At 35.8% G+C, this 26,281-nt stretch overlaps 1 protein-coding gene across 1 annotated transcript in view; it reads right to left on the bottom strand.

Annotated features, from left to right (window-relative positions):
- Nucleotides 1-1,058: 1,058 nt before the first annotated feature.
- VTA1 (vesicle trafficking 1) overlaps nt 1,059-26,281 on the bottom strand; it is a 41,444-nt gene continuing 16,221 nt past the window's right edge. Inside the window, exons 3-8 of the mRNA XM_084261843.1 lie at nt 24,241-24,368; nt 23,525-23,600; nt 20,752-20,863; nt 13,020-13,199; nt 11,327-11,407; nt 1,059-3,562 (exon numbers count right to left, since the gene is read on the bottom strand). Of these exons, the coding sequence (XP_084117969.1) occupies nt 3,417-3,562; nt 11,327-11,407; nt 13,020-13,199; nt 20,752-20,863; nt 23,525-23,600; nt 24,241-24,368 (723 nt within the window). The 3' untranslated portion in view covers nt 1,059-3,416. The remainder of the gene's footprint in view (nt 3,563-11,326; nt 11,408-13,019; nt 13,200-20,751; nt 20,864-23,524; nt 23,601-24,240; nt 24,369-26,281) is intronic.

Genomic DNA, 26,281 nt, shown 5'->3' with positions numbered 1-26,281 from the left:
CAATCACAGTCTGCAAAATGACCAGTCTTAAAGTGTGTGCTTCTGAAACTTCATTTACAAAGGAAGTAACTTAAAATTCCACCTGAAATGACTGCAACAATTTGAAAAGAAAACCTCCAGCATAAGTAAAACCAATTAGGGCACATTAAATAAAAATCTCCACCTTTTCATAAACAATGACCTGCTCCGCAAGACACTTTTCAAGGACATTTCTGGGAATTCTTAAGTACAACATGAAACTTTCCCCCCCTCCAGAGAGGTGAAAGTACAAATAATTGTAAAATCAGTAATACCAAAAGCTCTTAAGTAACAAACACTGAACAGACATACTAGAATTCTGTAAGTAGCAAAACTGAACATCTGACAGAAACTCTTCTTTCTCTTTTCTTAAGCAAGACTGAGAATACTGGGAACTCTCAGTCCAAAGGAGAAAGCCCAACAAACATGCAGGTGGCAATCACACTGAAGAAGAAAGAACTGTTGGCAGTGGCATGCAACAAGAACGGCACTCTATTTAATACTGTAAGCGTATGTGTTGGGAATTCGTTTAAGAGGAGTTATGGGTTGATACTTTATCATTCAGAATGGCTGCAAAATGAATCTGTCAACACTTAGAGCTCACACAATATTTAACAATGGGACCATAAATTCCAGTGCCTACCACAAATTCCAATTTGGAATAATTACAGGCTACCTACCTACACTCTCCTGATACTTTCAAATATGTACACTTTTTGAAGTGTTCTGCAACATTGGCTTGTACTTTTGGGCTGTCTGCCACATTTAAAGCTATCCCAGAGGCTATACTTAATGGAATGGAAACGTTTTGCTATAATTTACTTTAGGTATTGGTTTGGATGATAAATCCTTGGAATCTGTGGCATCCAATGTTAGTGGTTTAAAGATGTGGCTTCAAACAAAATTTGATAAGCTGTTAAAAGACTTCTAAATTAAAAAAAAAATCTTCAGAGCAAAATAGTTTTATGCAAAATGAAACTCAACTTGCTAATTCAGGTATTGTGAAGTTTGATATTACCATATGTTTAATTATACAGAATTGAAGAGGATTTTATGCGATAAATCTTTTAAACACTGATTTATTTTCAGAAATAATGTCCTGATAGCTTCTCTAAGAAATTCTTCAATTTGTATTACTATTTTTATCTCCATTCTCCTCAGAGACACTTATTTATTTCAATTTCTTTCTAAGCAGAAGGTGGTTAAACATATGTAAATGACCAAAGAAACTGCCCAAAGAAACTGATTCTGTTTTTTTCATTGCCTATCATTTTTTCACTGGTGATTCCCTAGTTTCCTAGAGGAATCTAAAAGTCCAACATAATCACAGCCAACAGCCAATCTTTTATTCACTTTAAGAAATAATTAATTTTTTGTTTTCAACCTTCTTAGTTTTGTACTCCTATTTTCTATCAATCACCAAAAAACCCCACCAATTTTAATTGAAATACCTTGCATTAATACAGTATTATATCACAGCTTTCTTATTTTTCCATGTAATACAAAAGCCCTAAAGTTCTTTTAATTATTTTATAAATAAAACAGGAAAACTGACTTTCCTTCTTTGAGCCCTGGGGACTGAAGCTGGTATTAGTAAATAGTGGTATAATCTCCAAACAGAAGCAAATTCTCACTTTTTATAGCAATGAAGTATATATATTTCTACATGGATATTGTACTCCATTTTTACATGGAGTTCTGTATCTTTCCTTCACCTGAAAACCAGCCTTTCCAGTCACAGTATAACACCATAATAATATACATGGAACAATTTACAGTAATGCATTTGAGAATGAAGTGAGGGTTCTATCTTGCATGAAGCCCTCTGCAGAACCCAGGCTTACTGCCCAGCTCTGCAGACCTTTACTGTTAAAAAAGTTTCAGACTGATTTATTCTAAATTTCACAAAACAATTAAAATCTAATCCAAATCACTGTCCAGGTTTGCATACTATCCTATAACAGAAAGCAATACAAAAAAACCCAGTTATTTTATCTATTAAATCTCAGCCAACTAAATTGTTTAAGCATACATTTACAAGTATCATACCACCATTTTCAAACCTGCTGTCAAAGTGTCTACATTCTTAAAAACAATATAAACCAGCTAAATTCTAATTCATGCTTAATTGTCTTTTCCTCATCCTTTTTCTTTGAGTATCACTTATTTCAGTCATTGCAAAACAGTGCAGCTATACAGAATACGTGGATTTGATCGGAAAGACAGACAGATCAGAGAATATGCCATTATAATGATTACAAAAATCAGGCATGCTTTATGGTGTACTCAATTATTATGTCACGTCACTTAAAAGACTACTTATTCTTTCTTTTAAACAGCATGGATGGATTTTTAACAATCAAGAGCTCTATAATTGCAAGGGCAGACCTCATAAAGACTCAAAATTCAGTTTCCAAGATATTTTAATTAAATCCCAAGTCCAAAAAGTCTCCACAACAAAGCAGACAGGAAGAATATTAGCTGGAAATATGAAGCTGTATGACACTAATACCAGAGATGAACCTGCACTGCTTTAATAGCTGAAGAGCAGGCCTTTTTTTCTGACTCTTAAAAAGATGGAACAACTAGGAAGTAAATCTCCCTAAAAGTCCATGCTTTTTTAGAATTTCTGCCTCCAGTTTCAGGATCATCTCTGATACATATTAGTACTTTTAATTACCCATACATACACAAAATTGTAAGTGTTCACACCAAAGGAACAATAACCAAAAATACATGTAGCAGACCATACAGTTGTGGGGTATTGGGCTGGAACACCACCAACATTACTCTCTCTGAAGTATCAAGAGATGTTTTTTCCAGCATGTTTTAAAATGAAATACAAATGTCCTCAAGACTCCCTCAGCCTTGACTTATCTCAGATAATACCCAAATAATTTATGTATAGAAAAAAGTCCTTCCCATTATGATCTGTCAGCCTTCTCAAACGTTCTCATTTCAGAGGGAAAGCACTAATCTTTGTTACCGTTTTAAAGCTATTATGCTTATTAAATAATTGTTTGAAATAATAAAAACAGAGTAAGAATTTTAACAGAACAATCTTATGCTTAATTTTTTTGCAGATTCAGCATTTTCCCATTACAATATTCTAAATATTGCAAGATTAATTCTAATTCTTGAGCAGTGTTCACTGTAGTTTCTTCAGTATTTTGCTTATACCGACCCACTGCATTCATATGTTTCTAGTTCTGCTGTTTGTAAACTAGAAACAGAGGTTCCTACTGTACCATTAAATTGCTAATTTGACACTGAAATAGTGATTTCATTGCCACAGGTAATGGGATTGAGAACTTCTGTACAAATCCACTTCCCTAACAGGTACAGTAATAAGCTGTTAGTTCTTTAGGCAAAAGACATGAATCGGTTTGATAAAGGCTTCATTCTCTGCCTGTAATCAGTAACTTGAGGGCCTTTTGTAGATTCTGCACAGCAGTGCTCACATCTTCATACTGCAAAGCACTGCCAGCATATTTGCAATATTTTTGAGCTCTGGCAAAGTCTTCTGGAGTCAAGCGGACTTCCCCTGTAAAAACATAAGCGTTACAAAGTCACTATAAAAGAAATCTGACTGAGGCTTCCTTTCACATGATTTCTGTGTTTACTTATATTTTCAGTGATACTATAAAAATCAAGCTAATATTTGTGCTATTGCAAAGAGGCAGCTATGGTATTTATTCTGCCCATTTTTCTTTCCATTTTGTAACGCTCAACTTCTTTGTTGTTGGCATTTGAAAAACATTTCTGAACACTGGTACTTGGTACTGGTACTGGTACTTGGATCACCCAGTGCCTTTCAAAAGTAAGCCAATAACTTTGAGAAAGATCTACTCTTCATCTAAGGCAGCAAAGGAGAGCTTTTCAATGACAGTAAGTTACCTACAATTGCATTACAACCTGTAAGAAACAAGGAAAGTGTTTTCTATGTTTACAGAGTAAAAAAATACTTTGCTTTCCAGGAATAATACATAGAAACTTTTCCTTCTTAACTGGAATTTCTCAGTGCACATTTTTGCACATTTTACATTTGTTTTATCCAAGTCATACTTATGCTTCCCATTTTATGTAAAGTGACTGAAACCAAGATTGATCCCATTAAATGTGCCCATTTTTGTAATACTGGAGAACACTAGCAAAAAATATTCTTGTAGTGTAAAACAACAAACTGTTTGCTATCAGAATATTTTCTTGACATAAGTTAAAAAAATGGGAATTCTGTAATGGTCACACACATGCACAGGGTCTTCTAGAAAGCACAGTGGGGACTTATGTCCTAACTGGGAGAAGATTTAGTATGTGCACAGCATCACTGACGTGTGCATAAAATAGAGTGCAGTTATGTTACTGTCCCTCCTTCCACCCACAGATTCTGTGGGACTTTTAAGGCTAATCCCATGCCACTCCAATAACCTATGGATAAAGTGTTCTTGCAGAACAACATATCTTTTAAGTGCTTTTAAGTGACTGAATTTTAAGGCGATTGATAAATAATTATATACAATACTAAATAATTATCTATTTATTTAATAGGTGTTTCCACATCTTGCGAGGTGAATGAGATTAAGAAAAAAAGCAGTTAAAATGCACCACAGATTTTTATATAAAATTGGTTCAACAAAGACTTAGCAAAGATATGAACAGACTTTAACCCATTTGTTATGGTACAATTTTAGTCATCTTGGTTGCTTTCTTTTAAACTAAAGTTGCTGTTGCAATATTGTGAGAACATTTACTACAAAATATCAGTTCTTATCAGAAAAATGTCTATTATATTTGCTTTTCCTTTCCCCAGTCTTACTAGTTAAGAACAGCTTTTGAACAAATAAAACGGAAAACCTGGGAATATTAAAAACTAGACCGGTCTGATGGTTTTCAAAACAATCCTACTCCAATAAAAAGCAGGAGGGTAAGTGCTCTTAAGATTAATTTTATCAATTTTTAAAATATACTCTGAAAGTCTACTTATTTTCCCTTCAATAAATAAATATAACCACAGAGTGACTGTCGAATATTGAGGCACATGACAACTTGCAACACTGCAATGTATGTTAGTTAACTGCTGAACAAGTGAAGCCACATTAAATCTCTTAAATACATACACGTGAGTAAATACCCGTGAGGGAGTGCATAAACACAGGCACACACTTAGGTTATTTTGTAACCTAAATAAATTCAGACCAAAAGCAGCTTGGGTCAATCTGCAACCACATTACTGAACAACTTTTAGAAATTAAAAAGACCAAGTTCCCCTCAAAGTGGCTTTACGCTCTGATGCCAAAAGAAACTACAAAATCATTCTTTAAAAATTGGCCAAGGCATCAGTCCAGTATTCAACTCATTTATTGGAAGGAAGCCTAAATTCACCCGTCTAATCTTATTTTTACAGTATGAGCTCTATTAATGTTTTGCTGGCAAAAAGCCTTATTTATTATGAAATCTACTTCAGATGCTATTATGACATAACTTGAGAGAAAAAAGTTAACAATTTTAAATTTATAAACCAAGGTTTACACAGTAAGGGTGTTGATCTTTTGATGTACTCAGTGGCCTCAGCTCCTATTGAAGTCAGCACCTCACAATGGACAAGCAGAATGGAAATAAAAAAGCTCTGTGTTCTTACATTTTCAAAATGATGTGAAACTTAATTATAATATCTGCACTTAAAGACATAACCACAAATGTTAATAACTGGCTTCAATTTACATACTCTAAGGGTTAACCAGCTTCAGAGAAAAGGAAAGCAGCTTTGCAGAAAAGAACCTGGGGGTCCTGACAGACACCAATCTTTGCCTTGTGGCAAAGGGGCTAATGCCTCCCTGGCCTGCATTTTGGAGGAGTGTTGCCAGCAGGTGGAGGGAGGTGGCCCTTCCCCTTTTATGCAGCACTGGTAAGGCCGTATCTACAGCGCTCTGTCCAACTCTGTGTGCCTCAGTGCAAGACACAGACTGACATCCTGGAGAGAGTCCAGTGAAGGCCCACAAAAATGACAAAGGGACTGGAGCACCTCTCATAGGAGGAGAGACAGAGAGCTGAGCTCAGGGGGATCTTACCTGTATAAAAATACCTAAAGGGAGGGTGCATAGAGGACAGAGCCAGGCTCTTTGCTGTGCTGCCCACAGATGGGACCAGAAGCAATGGGCACAAACTGAAACACAGGAATGTCATGTATGAACATGAGGAAACATTTCTTTACTGTGAGGATGACCAAGCACTGACAGAAGCTGTCCAGAAAGGTTGTAGAGTCTCCAACTTGGAGAGATTCAAAAGCTGAATTTGAATTCACAGTGATTTTTTTTCCTCTAAACTTCTTCCTTCAGTGCTGTAAATCAAACCATGGGGAGAGTGCAAGGGAAGGGGCAGGCACAGAGGACATGGTTCTGAGAACCTGTTTTACAGGACCCTTACTTGAACAGAGGGGTTGGGCCAGATGACCTACAGAGGTCCATTCCAACCTCAATCATCCTGTGATTCTGAGCTCTAAAAAAGCCCAGAAACACTGACATGGGAAAAGTATACTGTATTTATCCTGAAACAAATGTGCTTCTGTGTTATTCTGAAATTATTAGCACAGTGGTTTTATTACTGAAGTGTGGCAGACATGGAATCCATAATTTATGTCAGTAAGCATAGAATCACAGAATGGTTTGAGTTGGAAGGGACCGCAAGGCCCACCTAGTTACAACACCCCCTGCCATGGGCAGGGACACCCTCTGTTAGACCAGGTTGCCCAAAGCCCTATCCATCCTGGCCTTGGACACTGCCAGGGAGGGGACAGACACAGCTTATCCAGGCAGCCTGTGCCAGGGCCTGACCATCCTCACAGGGAAGAATTTCTGCCTAATATCTAATGTAAGTATGCCCTCTTTCATTTTAAATCCATTGCCCCTTGTCCTGTCACTATGCTCCCTGACAAACAGTCCCTCTCCATCTTTCCTGCAACCGCCCTTTAGGTACTGGAAGGCTGCTCTAATATGCCTGGGGAGCCTTCTTTTTTCCAGGCTGAACAAGCCCAACTCTCTCATCCTGTCTTCATAGGAGAGGTGCTCCAGCCTCTCATCACTTTCATGCCCCTCCTCTGGTCTTGCTCCAGCAGCTATATGCCTTTCTTGTACTGGGGACCCAGAGTTGGATGCAGTACTCCAGGTGGTGTCTCACAAGAGCAGAGGGGCAGAATCCCCTCCCTTGACCCGCTGGTCACACTGGTTTTAATGTAGCCCAGGACACGGTTGGCTTTCTGGGCTGCAAGTGTGCATTGCCAGGTCCTGTTGATCTTCTCATACACCAACATCCTTCTATTCAGGGCTGCGCTCAGTCCATTCTCTGCCTGGCCTGCAGTTGTGCTTGGGAGTTCCCTGATCATGCACAGGACCTTGCACTTGGCCTTCTTGAACTTCATGCAGTTTGCATGGGCCCATCTATCAAGCTTGTCAAGGTCCCTCTGGATAGCATCCCTTCCCTCCAGTGTGTCAACTGCACTACACAGCTTGGTGTCATTGGCAGTTGCTGATGGTTCACTCCACCCTACTGTCCATGTCTCTGACAAAGATGTCAAACAGCACCAGCATGATTCTTTTAGTTTAGGAGGAACACTAAGTGAAAAACAAAAGGTGATCTGACTAGCATTTTAGAATGAAAACAGCACGTGTTTTCTGCTGATTTAATATTTCAATAATGCAGCTTGGTCTATAAAAACAGTAATGACAAAGGTAACCAAAATTATTTTTAGATAAGATGTTCTTAAGATATTTAGCATATAAATCCTCAAAGATTTCTTCTTGAAATCATGAAAACACGTAAAATTTCAAATTATTATTTCTATTTTGTGTATAAAAAATGAAACATTATAATATACACAACCAAAATGGACAAATGGTTTCTCTGTACTATGCCACCTGTAGAAGGGAGCATATGGTAATATAAGAAGATGTTATAAATACTCTCTGTAGCACAACCATGAATGCATTTAGTGTTAGTAAAAATCTAGGGATAATAACTTTTTTAAGCAAACCACACCAGAGAAGTGCACACACATGTTATGTAAAGTTGCTGTGTAGCTCTCATTCTGTTGTCAGAGACATTAACCAATGCTCAACTGCGGAAGCTTTGACACTTTCAAAAGCCAATGCTCTGAAACCTGTTACCCCAGAACAGGACAATTATTGCAGGATTCACGCTGACTAAAATCAAAGGAATACTGTTACTTAAATTTCATTTTCTTTTGATAAAATATTCCACTCTTCTCCACCAGATATTTTCTCCCATCACAGCATTAATCAAATTGCTTCTCCCATGTCATGGAAAGGAAAGAAAATATATGTTATTTTTAAAATATACATTTGATCTTACTACCAGAAAGAGTCTTGCAGGAATATGTGGAATCTCCTGTTTGGCTATGTCTATACTAGCACATTCAGCATTGCCAAGGAATGCATCTCAATGTCAGCACTCAAACTTGACTACCTACACTGTCAAACTGCTGGAACAGACTCCAGTATGGTTTTGGCCCATGCAAACTAGCACTTTCCCAAACAATTCCTGGGCACAGCTTGTGCTTAGAGCAGGCTAGAGACCATTCAAAACTGGCAGCTTTCACAAAGTACCATGTTTCAAGGGTTTAAAAGTTTAACAGTATGGATGTGAGTGGTTATGTGCCAGCTGTTCTCAGTGTCAAATATTTACAGGCATATTTAATTTATCAGCATATACAGACATTATGTCTAAATGGTGGAGCAAGTGTACTTTCCACTGTGCTAGCTTTATGGATCTACTGAAGGGCAAAACGGATTCCTCCTTCCCATCCAAAGAAAACATCAGCTCCATAGGAATGGTGCATACCAAAGTCTTAACCTCAATATGTAGCCTGATCTAGCCTGAATATATATGTAAATATATATACATATCACCTGAATATATACATATTGCAACTCAGGAACTGGGTTTAGTACATCTGTTGTGAGAGACGGGAATTTCTAAACTTATTTAGAGGTCAGGGAACAAGGCTACTATGCAACAGAGTATTGTTGACATAAAATGGGACTCCTCAGCAGCTTGAGGAGAATAATATTTCTTACATGTATAGCTGGAGGGAGGATGCTTTGGAGGCAATGACCATCCACGCATGACAGGATGGTGACAGGCAAGGACAAACACTTTCCATTGCTCTCCAGCTTCTTAATTCTATGCATGCAAAGAAAACTGTTACTGTATCTCTGCTGACGTATCCCTTATGCCCTCTCAAACTGCTGCAAAACTTAAGAGAGTATTTTTTTATGCTTTCAGAACCAAGGATCTGTATGAGCTGTATCACCTCTCAGGGTGTACTTTCGCAAAACTCCCTCCTTCGAGCTGTTACAAGACCCAGACTTGCAGTGACACAACTGCTGTGCCGAGGAGGAATGCAGACATGCAAATACTCAGGTTAGATCAAGTTAGAGATTCACCACTGTGCTTAGCAAGTGTCTCAATCTCCTAATTAGATGATAGTTCAGTGGTTATGAATCCTCACAAACACATGGTAACTTAACTCACTCAATTCCTTTTTATTCATATTTATGTATTAATTAAATCAGTTATCCCAGGTATGTGGCTAGAGAGTGCAATGCACTATCCAGGTATCAAATAATGAAACTTCTAATACCTACTTAATCATTAAAGCTTAAATCAAAATTCTGATATTTTGACAAGTAGAATTAAGCATTTGAACCAATAAACAATGATGACTGAAATTTTCAGAGCAGTCATTCAAAAACTGATTAGAATGACTATCTAGAGGATTGTGATATGCTGGTTAAATATGAAAGCACTGCTGCCAAATAACACAGAATTTGTTCTCCATATAGCAGTTACTATGGTAAAATTAAAGCATTGAGCTGTTTTGGATAAGGAGCTGCTGAAACCCCCAAAACAGTCCCCAAAACGCAAAAACTATCACAAATCTTAAATGGTTCAGCTACAGGTCTGAGGTACTTTTTTCAATAAAATGAATTAACTGTGACATGAGACATTACAGAAATATGAGAAATACAAGGACTTGCCTTTTGTTCTTCAAAAGAATATTAATGTGTCTCAAAAGTAAATTTTGTTACTTTTATCTTTTTAAGATATCTTCTACAAAAATGGCTTCCTAATACCTTAAGATAGACATATCTTTAAGCATACTGAATTCCTATTATAGCATTCCATTGAATAAAATCCCGCTTTTTCAGTAAAGCTGGTATTTTAACATAGACGCCTTCTTCAACAACACAATAAACAAAAATATCTAACTCTATATTTGTAAGTTACAATACACAAGAACATACCTAACTAATCTTGGTAGTCATAACAGGCAACATTTGACTGTAACTAGCACTGGAACTTACAACATCAATTACCAGCTTCCCCTGGTGAGGATAAACTGTAGGGTAGAATGTGAAGAGATTTTATATCAGGGCTTCTAGATCTCCTCCTCACTCAACATTCACATGACACTGCCAACAAAATTCTGATTATTACAAACAGATGGAACTTATCTTTTTATTATCTCTATTCCACTGACAGAAAAATTCCTAGAACACAATTCATAGCTCAGTGTTTAAATTAGAACCTAGGATGATTCCAGTGTTACTGTTAGTCACTACTCTTTCACAAACCATGTTTTCCCTAAGGTCAGCATATTGTATGCTATATGCAAGCAGACATAAAATACATGCAATATTGGTTACCAGTGACTTTAACATCAAATGCCATTTTAAAAGGTAAAAGCATTGACTAAAAGGTACATTAAAATGACAACTAACAGTACCTTGTAAATTATTTCATTTAATACAGGTACTACTTACAATTAAGAAGCACACATAATTATGCTGCAACAGAAAACACCACTGTAATGCTGTGATTATTTAATGAAGTGAATAAATAACTTATGTACTACCCTACAGAAAAAACTAATGTAAAGGGAATGTGCATTTTTTCCCAAAAATATAATTTAGGGAGGCCTGGAGGAACATAGGCTTTGCTAAGTATATCAGAACCTTATCTGAGAAGGAACAAAATACATATCACAAAGCGAGCTGTTTGGTTTCAAAAGGTCAGACAGAAAACAGTTATCATACACTACAGCAAAGTTTTTGGAAGCTGTATTAAACTCCCAGTAAAACAATGTTTATATAATATCTATTCCTTTTAAAATTTCCAAATGAGTAGAATTCAGGTAGCAATGACATAATTTCTCCAACCTCTTCCCTCGGTGCCAGGGAGAGACAGGACACAGGGTGCCCACACACAGACAGTATCAATGCCATCAGCTTACCTGCAGACTGAGCACTGTAAAGGGAAGGATCAACTAGAGGAATATTCTGAGAAGCAGGCTGAATGGTGTTACTTGTCACTCCTAAAAAACAATGCAAGTAAAATAAATTATTTTTATTTGTGGACTTCAAAAGTAAGCAGACTAATTAAGGCAACAGAACAGGTAAACTTAATGACTCGGTGATTTTTAAATTAAGCAGCTGAAAGCTTCCCAACTCTCCAAGTTCCTAATAAGTAATTCTAAACCCTTCACTTCAGATTACTAAAGTTTTACAAAGCAAAGAAATATAGAAGAATTTACAGGCCATCATTCATTTTATCAGTTGAGTATTTCAAGGAAATTTAATTTCAAGCAGTAAAAAAATGAGAAAACACTATTCCAAAACATACTGGCTACTCTAGAGTAGTGAGGAAAACCTGCATTTTTCTGTCTGTGTTCAAATTTGAGATGCTCTCATCTGCATTGATCCAACACTGTATTTTTGCAGTATGTTCAGAACATACCAGACTATTTCTACAATAAAGCTATTTCTACAACATTTGCTATGTAGGAAGATGGTATAATCACTTTTCTAAATTATCTGTTATTTCATGGAATGACTGATGGGGTTAAAATTATTTAATTCAAAGAATTCATGTATTCCAACAAAGCACCTATTCCATAATTTTCATATCTGGTAAATACTAAGAGGGAAACATTTACCTAGGCTGAATGTAAAAACCAACACTCTCCCTCTCCCAGACCAAAACCACCCACTTATCTGAAGGATTTCCCTTTGATAAAGTTGAAAAAAAGAGCATCCTGAACTTTTCACAGGGTGAAGCATTTTTAAAATGAGAAAGTAAAAGAAAAGGAGGGGCTGTGTGATAAAAACATCTCGCATGTCCTATAATATAAAAACATATCTGAACAAACAAATGATCATCAGGATTGAACTCCAGAGTTTGTAGCATTTTAGTCTTATTAAACATAATTACAAGAAGGTAACATAAGGTGAAAGAGTTGCATTTGCAAATAATTTAATACAACCTTAATATATATATGCATTATATATATATATTAAATACAGCAACTAGAAAGAACTCTGGATTTTTAAGAACTTGGGTTTGGTCTAAAAATGATACAAAGTAGGAATCGGGGTGTAGGAGCCAGTATGTTTAGCAGCAGGGACAAAATTTCCAGTAATACTATTGTTTGAGGTGAATCACACTCACTTACTTGCATGGGAAAAGGAGAATTAACAAACGGAAGGTATGATTGTTATAGTGCTGTTGTAACAGTTTCAAAACTATGTTGGATATGTTCCCACATAAAGAACAGCAGTCTATCTGCATGGGAAAAGCTAAATATGAAATTATGTAAGGTAATTTCATCTATCAAGTACAAGATTCAAATGGTGCTTTACCAAATAGAAGTTGCAAGGCATGATTCTAGAAAAAAAACCAAAACAATTCTGTCTACAGGAACATTCACTCTTTCATTCCATATACCTCTTCTGGCAAAGTGCTCCAAAATATGAATTACTTATTTTAAAAGGCATAAAAACATACAAAATATTTCCAATGGCATTGTTACAACATTAATTTACAGTGTTGCTTCTGCCATATTATTTTATTTGATACGTAATGGAGAGAGGGGCTAGAATTCACTTCTCAATAGAGGCATAAATTTTTTGGGTGTGATTCCAACATACCTGTGTTATGAGGTACTTCAGCTGGAGTGTTGGCTGGTGCATGGGCACCTGGTGGTATATGTATGCCAGTGTAATTACTAGTTGGTATGTTGTTAGCTTCGTATGTCGATGATGATGATGATGTTGGTTGAGTTGTTCCACTGTGGAGAGAAGATGACCCTGCTTCTTCTCTTTCAACATCTGCGGAGATGACACAAAAGAAGAATTACTTCAACTCTTCTATACAAACATTTGAAAATGTAGACTTTCTTTCAAATTTTTGTTAGTGTGACATAAAACATTTATCAACCCAAAAAGCCTACAGCTGATTTGACAAAGTAAAAAAGGCAAAATACCATAGAATAAATATTTAGAAGCTCACATACTTTCAATGTTCTATTTAAGTTGAAGTATTATCTCATTACTGGTCTAAATGTAAGCAATTTGTCTCATCAGTACAATCCCTTAGCACAAAATTGCAGTGATCTATATTTTTGTATACACATGATTCAGAATATGGAAAACTGTATTTGCTTCAGAAACACTTTTTAAAAACAGTGCCAGCCCTTTCACCCTGTAACCACAAATAAATGACAAAAAAAGAGCAATTTTGGGAAAGTAATACCAAACAAGAAAATGATACGCAGTTTAGCTGAGTCATAACAATCTGGAACAGTTAAGAGTACATAAAGCATTGTAGGAATGAGGTTAAATATATCCCATAGCATGTACAGAGAACATTATTTTTCAACACAATCATGTTCTCAAGGTTCTAATCTAGTTTATCCAATGTTGCTTTGAAGGCTGCAAGACTAATGGTCCATTTTTATTATGCTAATGACCCAGTTAATTTATATATGGTTGATTTCTGCTCCAATTTAATTCAGTTCAATTTATATTGAAAAAAACCCTCTTTTACTGTGTATGTCTTAATCTGTATCAATTATGTCAGGTGAAACGAGCACAGTTTTGGGAATGGCTTTGTTAACAGCCAGTTCTTGAAAGAGAGTAAAACAAACAGGGAAGCATAAAACTTGTGTGTGTCTAGAGCTGGCAAAAGAGGTTTTGTTTCTTTATGAAATCCACGCTACTCTTCAACCATACGAGACTATGTGTTATACAAACACGTCTACTGCTTAATAATTAAACAGTCAACTATTCCAAATATTACTATTATAAATATCAGAAGTTTTCCCATGCAAGGTCCTCTTCCTCCCAGACATAGTTCAGGTACTACCTTTACTAAAAATGACAAAACACTTTCTAATTTAGAATGTTATTTACCATAATAAAAGACTAAAATGCATAGTAAAATCAACAGTATTGTCATTAGGACATGCACAGCTAAAAATATATTTTCTTTTTTTATATTCAAAGTTGCAGTAGTTTACTTTCATTCAGAACATTCCAGTACTAATCAACAAATGCACAAATCTCCCAATCTCCAGTCTAAAACCAAGAATCTTTTTTAAAGTATTAAAAAGCAAAGAAACCCAGAAGCAAAGTTTTGTCAGGAGTGTAAAGCACTGTTAGCAAAATTTAATGTAAAAACACAGAACGTGGTAAAACCTTTGTATGTTACTCTTATGAAAAATACTTTCACTTGCTGCAATGTGTAATTCAGTCTGTGGTTTTATGAAGCTATTTCTGACATATGCAAACAAACATCTGGCAGATTTCTGGTAGGCAAAGGATATCTTAAGGTGCCAGATTTTTCCTCTGCTGTATTTTTTTCTAGTAACTCATGCAGCAGTATCATGTGGCTCACATGCTTGGAGTGAAAATTCATGTGTTAAAACTGGCAAAAAAGCAAGAGTCAAAAGTAAACACCAGATATGGTACCTTTTAAAGAACAGTGTGATAGGAATAAGCCATTGGTTGAATGCTGTATTTTTTCAGTGCTTTTGGTGTTAACAAAAAAAAAATTTTTAAAACCATTTCAGAAAAATAAAATTTAGTTTAACCAAATGCCAGACTTACTGTATGTAAGATTAATGAAATAGTTATGCACATCACTGTTGTCTGAAGCTAAGGCTGCCCAAGTTTATTTGTAACACTGTTATCAGTTATTTATAGCCTGGTCAAATTGTAGCCATAAAGTTGGATTTTCCATGTTGGGTATCTGCCTGCAGCTAGTATTTTGGGAAAGCCATTGTGAAAAATTACTAAGACACTTTTGAGAAGGAGGGAGTGGGACAAAACATGCTTTTGTTGTACTTAGCATCTCAATTCAGAGAAATTACCTGTAAGGCCTTGCTCAAACTTAACTGTCAAAGCATTTACTCCTTTACTCTGCCCCCTGCAGATTCCTGTTGCCCTCATCCAGCTCTTCAGTCCCATTCTGATTTCTTTCCCTCTGCACCAGGACTTACACCCCACCGCTGCAAACCCTTGCCCCATACTTGTGCCTGCCTTGCACTATCTCCCGATTTTCTCTCCAAGACATTCCCAGTTTCAGCTTGCAACTTCCTCACAGGGTAGTCCAGTCACTCTCGTACAAGTGCAACGCTTTAGGCAACACAGGTCATGGTAGACATGAACTCAAATGTTTGAAGTCTGGCAATGTTATACACAAACAAACAAACAAAAAAACCCAATGAAAAGAAAAGTGTTAGAAATGCTGACCACCCTTAAGAACAGTACCTGTAAGGGGCAAAGTTGCAGAAGGGAGATCATGTATCAAGAAACCAAGTTCAACTTTGATTTTCTCATTATGCCATCAGCAAATGTTGAACTTTGTAACATAAAAGAAGCTTTGTTTAAATTATGTCTCCTTAGGTGTTTAAAGTGCCCAAATGCCATCAAAGCATTGTAACTATTCTTTCTGAAAAGTAAATATTTAAAATATTCTTTATCAAAGGCTAAAGTATTAGAAGCACCCTTTAGACATGCACATGCAGTGTTCATGAAGAGTTTTAACAGTAGTGCTAAGTGAAGGATTTCAGGCTGCTGGAAAAGAACATTTAAGTCAACAAACTGTTTTTAAGTTCTGCGGTTAGAGCATCCATAACATTAACGAAAAATAAAACTCTTCCAGGGAATGGGAATGAATACTAGAAAAATCACAGAATTCATTTTGCACAGAGCAGTAATAAACTAGAATTTAAAAGTTCCTTGCCACTTAAGGATGCTGAAATACGAGGGTGTGAAACAGTGACACAGTTGTTACATGTTCGGTTTCAGGCCCAGAGGAGTTTCTTGTCTTGGCACCTCAGTGGCCTTTGTGCTTGGATTGCAGCACTGTGAATCCACGTGCTTTTCAGATTTTCTTGAGCTAGAGTATACCCAGACTATCTGCCTGGTTTAATTATTAATTTATTGAAGGGAAGACATTGTGGAATAAGGCTGATACCCCTTGTCCCATAACCAACTGCCCAAAGATACTTTCATATCAACAGAGGACTCAAGACTTAATGGCATTCCCCTGTCTAGTGTAAGGAAGCACCGATTATGACTGAAATTCAACAGCCCAGAGCACTAAATTTAAAACTAGATCTTTTTTAATAACTATTTTTAAGGAGTCTAGCTTCCTCCAGTTCTCTGGAGTCCTTAAAAATAGGAGTCCAGAGAGTTAAAAATGTAATATATTATTTTTAATTTAAAAACATTTTCTCTTCTCATTCTGCTGCACTGTTTCTCTTTAACTTGAAAGCTGGCTGAAAGATGCTGTAGGGTTCTATTGGAAGACTGCTTTTTTTAAAAGGTTTTTTTTCTCACAACAATAAGAAATTAACTAAAAATCTCATCACCTTTTCATAAGCTGTTCTTTTTACTTGTTGGGACTATAAAGGTTTCCTGGAATTCTGCAATATAAATGTAGCATGCTCCTTAAAGATTTCAATGAAAGTAGTGACATATAATGTATTCTGTTCTACTACGGATATACCATAACCATTTAAGAACTTTTTCATATTTGGAATTACATTTTTTAATTGTTTTCCATTAGTATAAAATCTTGTTGGATGACCTAGGGCTCCTGCTAAGTGACCTTTATGTGTACTCTAGGATTTGTATTCCAACTGCATTAATAAATCAAGCATGCCATTTTAAGGTTTCCATGGTGGCATCCTGACAAAAGCATCCATAAATCCAAGAGCAGAACTGCATAAAGCATGCCTATGTTACTGTAAAAACATCTCCAAGAGTTACAGTATGGTTTTGAAGAATTGCAAAGAAAATAACACTTTGGAAAAAAATGGTAATTTGTCAAGCTACAGAGACCTAGTTTCATTCTGTTTAAACAGACTTTTTCCATTTGCAAGGGGAGGAAGAATATGAGCAAGCAGAAAGGAATGGGGAAGGTCCAGTCCTACATTCAAACAATGCTGCTTTTCTTCTTATGATGGACAAAGCAAGAATTGATGCTTTTTTCCAATTATTCTTCCCATAAAAATAAATTTGCATAAATTTTTTGCCTTGGTCGTGTAAAGGATTATGGACACCTACTCCATGGAGTTAGTTTCCAAAAATAAACATCAACAAGTATTTTTCATTTCATTGCTCAGTAAAAGGATTATGAGAAATTCTCTTACATGAATCACAATTAGACAAATAAAAAGAAATTGCCAAATTATAGATACTGCAGTCACCCTATCAATAAGGATGTTAAAATTTTGGCTCGTTGTCTGCGTCCCTCTAAAGTTGTATGTAGACGTAACTAGTTAATGAAAGCAAGTCTTCATCTGTTCACACCACTGCTTGTAATGACCTGCAATGAATAACTAGCAAAGATTTAATTCAAGTCTGAATTCTACTTTCCACCCTACAATTTTTTGCACCCTTGAGCAAGTCAGTTACCTTTGCTTCCACATTAATCAAATGAAGAAAGTAAGCTACTCACTGATGCTAAGGAACAATTATTGTTTCTACATGAGCTGCACACAAGGACTTCTAGCAAAAGCTCTTTAATCTTTGCTTAGAAATTCCATTTCTGCAATTGTTTAGAATCCATAATTCATTTCACATAATCAGGTGAGCTTTGTAAACATTACCACACTACCAGCCAGAGGACTAAAGAGCACTCATTTAGAGCTACAAATATTTAATTGGGCTACTGATTACATTTGTTATGTCCCACATTGGCCTCTCCATTAAATTATCAAACCGGTATAATTTGACAGAGAAAGATGTGGTGATGTTTGCAGCTGCATCAGAAGTCTCTCTTGCTACAGCTGCAGCAGTAGTTAAGAAAACTGCCTCAAAAAAGATTGTATGTTGAATAAATTCTTCATTTCAAATACAGCTGTGACTAGATTGAAGAATACTTCAGTGGGGAGGATGGCCATTCCAGTGTTTGTAGGGCATCTTTAGGTAAGGAAAACATAAAAATGTATGGTTAACTTTGAAATAAAATTCTATCACACTCATTATTTGTTCACAAATACTTGAATTTACTTATTTTGCAATGTTTTTGAGTACTAAAACAGTAAACAAAGAAATTATAATTAGCACCCAGGGCTTTACACAGATCATGCCTACTTTTAACAAAAGAGGGAGAGATGTTTTGTACACATTCTGCTAAAAAAAAAATGGTGAAAATGTTTTTTTTTTAACTGTAACAGTGCCCAGGAGATAAAAATGATAAGAGATCACATTGTGGAGAGCCAATTTCAGACTTTTTTTTGCTAAATCTGAACATCAGAAGCAATTTTTTCTTTTCATTTCTCTTTCTCTTTTCTATATGCAACCAAATGATTTAAGAATCATACAAAGGCTGAAGGATCCCTTGCAGGTGACCTGGTCTAGTTACTCTGTCATAGTAGCAGTAACACAGATCATGCTGTGCTGGGAACAAAATAAGGTTGCAAGGGACTTCCTGAGATCATCCTGTCCAACCCCATGATCAAGCACATCAGGTTTGAGCTGGTTGCCCAGGACTATGTCCGGTTGGGTTCTGAATACTTCCAAGGATGCAGAATCCATAACCTCTTCTGGTCTCTCTTTTTCAACATCTGACCACATTCATGATGAAAATTATTGTCCTAATAATTAATTCACATTTTTCTTGTTGCAACCCTTGCCCATTGCCTACTGTCCCATCACTATGCATGTCTAAGAATAGTCTGTGTTAAATTTTTCACTATACTCTCCCATTAGGTATAGATTAAGAGAGCAACAAGAACTCTCATTAGACCCACTTCACCTTTTATGCCATGTTCTCCAGTTCACATTTGGAAGACAATAGTAAACTATACTTCAGGCAATATACTACTTTTCAACAAGGTGGGCTTGAAAGGAGTAAGACTGCCTGTCTTCTACTTAAACTTTGCTCACTGTCTGATAAAGGTAGTAAGCCAGACAGTTTTTATTCATGCCATGCTGCTTTGTCACTTTTTGTATTTTGCTGCACATTTGTCTTCTGCTACAGAAACAGCTAGAGAGAAACAAAGGGACCATTTATTAATGAAACTGATCACAGTCAAAAGCTTCTGGTGAAATGCAACAAGAATTAAACATTCATAAAGCACTATGCATAAAAAGCTGCAAACAATGGAAAAGTAAATGGGCGAAAATATTTTGAAAGTTAATGTAACATTTACATACCAATTTTAGTATATTCAAGAAATTAATAACTTTTGCATATGTTTTGCTTTTATCAATAACTGAAGAGCATGATCACTTTATACACAGAACAGTGTATATCAGTTTAAGCAGTTTAAAAAAAAAGTTTTGTACATTATTTCATCTGACTTCACAAAAACACTTACCTGTGAAGTTGTGGATCTATACTTAAGAAATAGGGTAACATTTATACAGTTATGAAATAATATGGGATCTCTGGTTTGACTTGTCAAGTTGTTTTACGTAAAAATATAGATAATGAAATAACAGATTTGAGCTATCTTTTTCAAAATAGGTCAGGATGTGACTTACATGCTCTCATAAGAGAGAGTCTGCTCAGTATTGTTTATGGAGAAGCTAGCCTGTGTCTGCTCACAGTGCTGGTGTTCGCCTTTAAAAAGCACTAAATGAGAAAGGTTTGGATGCACATAACATTTCTTATTGAAGAGCCAGGCTTTCAAATTAGCAGCAGAGTTTAGACAGGTCTGAGTGTATTAGAAGTTACAATTTTGGAGGTTTAAAACAACCTATCCTGATAAATGTTCATTTTGGTTTGAGTATCCTGGAAAATCAGCACAGTTATGGAGGCAGCTTCCAGGAGTCCTGTACAGGAAAGTCAGGTAGCCAGAAGAATGCAGGGAGTAACTAAACACCTGAGGAAAAGGGGGATGAGTGAGAAAACGGCAGGAAATCCAATCTAGAGAAGGCCATAAACCGGTTTTGAAATCCACATTATTATGTGGGAAGAAAGAAGTCAGCTCACAATCAGGTGTTTCCTCTGAAGTTGAATTTATCTGTGATCAAACCCTTTTTGACTCTTATTTAACTTCACAGAGAGGATAAATAGGCAAAAGTATCATGACTTCACAGAAGAGATTTAAAAGAAGGAATGTGTGCAGCATTAAAGAAATGCATGGTTCTGGCCCTTCTTGAGTGTAACTGTACTCAAAATAATAATCTTCACTACAGCAGGAAGGGAAAAAATAAATTATTAAATAATTCAGTCAAATAGTACAGTCCAATAAAAGTAAGAGTAGGGTAAGCAGCAAAGAAAAAGCAGAAGGCGGCCCATGGGAACAGAACATTACACAGGGAAGTTGTGCTTCCTGTGGCTGCTCCCACAGAACCACACATACTGCCTTTTTGGTCTGGGCCCTGCCCTCTGCTCGTTTTAAGAGATGGAAACCCCTACCGAAGCTCTCTCCTTCCATTCCGATGGGCCCTGGCTGTGGAGTCTCTCCATTCTTCAAGCAGTTATGAATGTAGGCTGCCTTCCACCTGGCGTACTTCCTGTGCTGGACATTCTGGGGAAGAGAAAAGGACAGCCAGGTTAACCACTCACTTCAGAGAACTAATGCACTCAAACCAGAAATATAAGCAGGTTTTCCACCCTGAGAAGAGATAATAAAACTAAACTGCTTTCTCTGTTATCATCTGACACCCCTTTAAAGATAGATACTACATGTGAAATTAATCAGTGACATACAAAAAAAAAAAAAAAAGAACAGCTTTAATAGGATCTCAGCATGAAAGGAAACTGTGAAGATCTTCAATTAGTGCAGCATGTCAGGAAAAGGAAATAAATTATACCAGGACCATCTAGTGTGAAAGATGGAGCACTTGGTACTAATTACTGATTTGAAATAACAAAGAAAAAACTTCTTATCTCCACAAACTTAGACAATTATTTACTTCAGATTTAAATATCTGGAATGTAAAATGCTACTCCTGCTGACCAAAAACATATCTCTTTTCTAATTACATTACATTTAAAAAATATATTTAAGAGCATGAATACAACAGGCTGCTGCAGTTGCAGTTTAAGGTCTCATGTGTGCGATATTCTAGCACATACATTATTCTGATTTCATATCTTCACAATATCACTAAGCATCAGCTGAAAGACTTTAGCAACATAAAACTACCTGCATAGCAAGGGGTTATGATAATGACAACTTTAAATAAATTGTCAATGACAAATAGTTCGGTTATTTGAAAAAATATATGTACTTCTCAAAAATTAATCACTATATTGACAGTCCGCATAATTTTTTGCCGAATCTAATTTTCTGAAATGGTGTCAATATGAAGCAATAGCACATGTCAATATGAACAAACCTGCTGCTTGCCCTTCTGATTCCATTTCTATTGTAACTGAAATTGAAATAACTTCGGTATTAGAAAAAAAACCCCACAATTTTTGCTATTTTTGGGCAAAGGAATTGAGGAATAGCATTTCACCTGGGTTTTCACAGATTTTTCTTCTCACCAAACATGAGTGATTGAAATAAATGTCAGAATCTAAAAAAAATTTAGATTTTCCATTTCTTTTTTTAAAAATATACTTTAGTATTCCAAGGTACAACTTTAACATGTTAAAACATAAAATGAAGATTGGCCACTTTATATCTCCACGGACTGTTACAGTAGTGGTTTTTTTAATCTAAGAATTCTCAATTGTTATGAGAAATCTTAAACTGACTGTGTAAATCAATTCCTTTGTCAGAAGTTGTCAGCGAAATAACCGGATCTGACAGTTATGAGGTAATATATCTCAAGGAACAAGGCTGAACATGAACAGAGATGAGAAATGTGGGAAGATGAGTGGAATAATCTGGCCAAGGGAACAATGCAGGTTGATAGCAGGTTTCACACTGACATCTTCACATGCAAGGTACTGGTGAACTCTAATTTCCACAGTAATAATCACAGCTAAAGTTGTTTGGAAACTGAGGTAGAGAGAATAATCTCTCTTTAGAAGTCCTGGCTGAAATTACACTCAAGTTTTTTGAGAATACGTTGAAATTTCAAATTGTACTTCACAAAGTCTATTGACTGTCATCTAGAATTAGGGTAGAAAGCAACTCTATAGTGGACATCTTCAGCTTAGTACTGTAAGCGGGGAAGCCTTTAATGCTCAAGCACGTAAGAAAGAAAAAGTATCTGTAGACTACCTGTGTGGATTTAGGTCTTGAGACATATTCAACACTTAAATGATCAGCACTTCCTGATTTTGTCTGAATGTTTAGCATTGTCTCTGTTTCTTATTTATTTTTCTAGGTATGCCAGCCTTCTTTTAACAATCTTTTAACTTCTCCTTCATGAGTCAGTAGCAGCTTTCTCTAACTTTTTCTTCTTTGCCAGAAGTTATCAACTATACCATTACATTTTCAAAATGAGCTGCTTGTTCAGTTAGTTTAGCAAGGAAACCTCACTTTCAATTTTCAGAACAAGAACTACTTTATTAACAGTACCCACTCCTCTACATCAGAGATAAATTCTTCTATGGGGCACAAATAACAGAGAGTTGCTGACCATGTACCTCATAGAAAGGTTTGTTTTAAAGCAGACTAAGAGTCAATGCTAGACTATGTATTTGATTAAAAAATTATAAGCAATGAAGAGCACTGTGTTAAGTTACTTTAGTAGATAATTTTTTGAACCAAACATTCATGTCCTAATGTCCAGATAACAAGCCATTTTTTAAAAAGTAAATACATCTCACCTTCTAAAAGTGGGGTTTGTTGCAAAAACAAAAATAAATGTACACATTATGACATTAATAACTAGCACTGAAGTTCTTTGCTTTCAGAGCAGGAAGTAAAGGTGGAGAAAGCCAGAAACCTTGTTTTGCTTCCCCATCATCATTCCTACTTGCTCAATGTAATGCTTCACAGTAGTAAATATCAGTTAGAAATTCAAAGTCTGATTAAGTCATGAACCATCTTCTAAAAAGTAACAGTTATCTAACATTTCATGCATAACTTATTTTAAATACTTAGCATGATTCCTTATGACTTAATAGCATGCATTTGACCACAATTGGACACCATTTCACTATATGACTATACTCTTTAAAGTTCATATTCACAACTTATAAAAACAACTTTACAGAACTAAAACAGTAATTTGCACCTGTGCTGGGAAAAGCAATCAGGGAATACACTAATATCCCTAACACTTACCTCCTCAGACAGCTCCCCAAATACAGTTAGAACGTCTATCAAGAGACTTGCAGTATAAAAGGACTTTATCATGTTTCTGTAAAAAAAGAAAACATTTCACTAATTTGGTCATGTCAGCCAGGACCACATTTTAGAAGCTGGTATTTTAGATAAGCATATTTATATATATTTAAGCATACTGGCTTACTTCAAGCCAATCATCACTATTTTTTTTCTTCTTTTCATCTGATGTTACAGAATTTACTTCATAATATTTAAATTTACTGATATATGTCTAATCTCCTGACTACCATGTAGAAAGTTTTCAGTATTTTTAAAAACTGGTCATGTGTTCTGCACTTAGCTTCCAATTTGGAATGTTCAATATAGGACAACCTGTATTATCCTAGAAAATGCCTAGCAAAGTCATTGACATGCTGTAGTAATTGCTGTAAATCAAACCACACAATGTATCATAACAACTATTTTAGTATCACTGGCCAGTAGAAACTGTAACATGCTTGATACCAAGCTCAGTATCAGTCTGGGGTTTTAGAAGGAAGGAGGACACCAGTTGATGTGTGAAGTTAGACACAAGCAAGTAGCAAAAATGTCAAGTTTTTCAGAGGAGAAATTAATTAAGTCCCAACTCTTTCTTCCAGTCGAATAAGTTTGGATATTCAAATTTTCTGACCAGTATTTTAATACAGATAACAAACCCAAAGATTTTCACCTACTTATGAAATTGCCCAGCTCTATCTTCATTGTCTGCATACAAAAACATTTTCAAAGCGTAATTCTCCACATGAGCAGAACCAACAATTTCCTGAGTAATTGCTTCATTATCACCAAATTGCTTTTTCATCTGAAAAAAGTTGAAAAAAAATACATTAATTACCTTATTAGACCCTAGCAATTCTGCAATCTAATTCAAACACAAGAAGATTTAGACAAAGCCAAGCACAATTTAAAAAAAGAAACAATATACACCAATTATTTTAAAAATCTACAGCTTCTAACATAATAAAAGCTAAAAGTAGCATAGTAAAGAGAAAGCACATTCTTTTGGAGGGAGAAATATTATTAATATGTAGTTCTGAATACCATCTTTAATCACAAAATACTAAATAAAATCCCAAAACAACCCAGACAAAAAAATCCCAACTGTTAAATATGACACAATACTGTGAAGGAACAGCCACAGGTATTTTTCCACTTACCATCCAAAAGACCAAGCATTCTGAGGCCTGTGTCAGGACTCCACACAAATCAACTGATAAAGTAACACATGGTTTATAAAGACACTGTAGGTCAGAGTGATCATGTATCTTCTCTCTGGTAAGGTTATTTCACTGCAGTTCATTACATCTTTCAAAGTGTTTGAGCCCTACCTGGACTGCTCTAGGGATCTATGGATTTACTGGAACTTTCAGTGCAAGCAGTGTACTGCAATTCAAAGACCTCTTTTCAAAGCTGTTAAGAGTACAAGAATCCTCAGGTTTCCTAATAAAAATCAGTAAAGTAAATAGCCTTCTAACAGTTACAACAGGTGGATTTACAGCTTCTGAATAGGCTTACTGTTCGCACGTAAGGAAATCTCAGGTTATCCTTAGAGAACAAAAACAGGAACACTGTATGATACTAACCAGCAGCCTTTATTTTGCCAAAAGATTTTAAAACAATCCCTGAATAGCAGTTATTTTTCACTGTGTGTGAGAAGAAAATGTAATCATGCAGGCCGTATTTCCTTATTTTTTATGTTGCTGACACATTTTTAATACAGAGGACATTGCCAGAAAAGTTACTTGATTTCAAAAGTGAAATATATACTGTCCAAACAGAACTATGAAGACTTTTGTCACTCATACTTTACATGGTTTCCAAAAAGTATCTGTGCTTTATGAAGTGTAATTGTTTTTCTTCTGAGTGCACCACAATCTGTAAGTTGCAAGATACACAAATGAAGTGAAATCTTTTAAGTTGAGCAAGAAAATAATTTGTTTATTTATATATTTTACCAGCCTATGCATACACTTTACAACTAGAAAATATCTTATTACTGTACTTGATTAGATGTTCAGTGGAGATGTTTTCAAATGTACAAATGACACTGTTACACATGGTTCTAAAAATACTGAGTGGTTTACTTCTGAAACTACCCTTCACACCATCTGTGATTCAGTGCAGCAGTACTGATGTTTTAAATAATGACTCTTCATTTTAATATAAAATCAAGCAAAATTGGTTTAATTTTACTAAAAACAATTAAATGAAACCGTTACCTATTGGAAAAGCAAAACAACACAACCATATGTAAAAAATCTTTTTGATAGAAATACGCATTTTGGATACAAAATCACTGTATTCAACTAATTCATATCTTTGGAATATTATGAAGTTACCTGCAAAGAACATATCTAATAATCTATTCTTCTATTCTTTGCTGCTATAAAGTTCAAGATTGTTTGTACGCTTGTGTCTCAACCTTTAAAATGATCTGTTGAAGTGACACACAGAAAGCTGTGAGGAACACGTAGCTGCAGCACCCTTTTGTGCCCCCGACTCGGTAAGGGCTGACTGAAACGTCTGCTATTGAATTACTGCATGACTTCTCAACGTACTTCCTAGCTTCCTAGATCCAAAATTGCTTTATTAGATCTGCTTAGGAGTGTTCTTGCTACACACCTGAGCGTCAGTTGTCACACAGACAATCTTAACAAGCAAATGAAGATGAAAACATGAATTTTTCCTGTTTTTCTACTCTTCCCAAATTTGAAA

This window comes from Gallinula chloropus (assembly GCF_964237585.1).
Source record: "Gallinula chloropus genome assembly, chromosome: 3".
Taxonomy (NCBI): Eukaryota; Metazoa; Chordata; class Aves; order Gruiformes; family Rallidae; genus Gallinula; species Gallinula chloropus.
The sequence above is the reverse complement of the archived record's forward strand: the minus strand, read 5'-3'. Positions and strand labels throughout refer to the sequence as shown.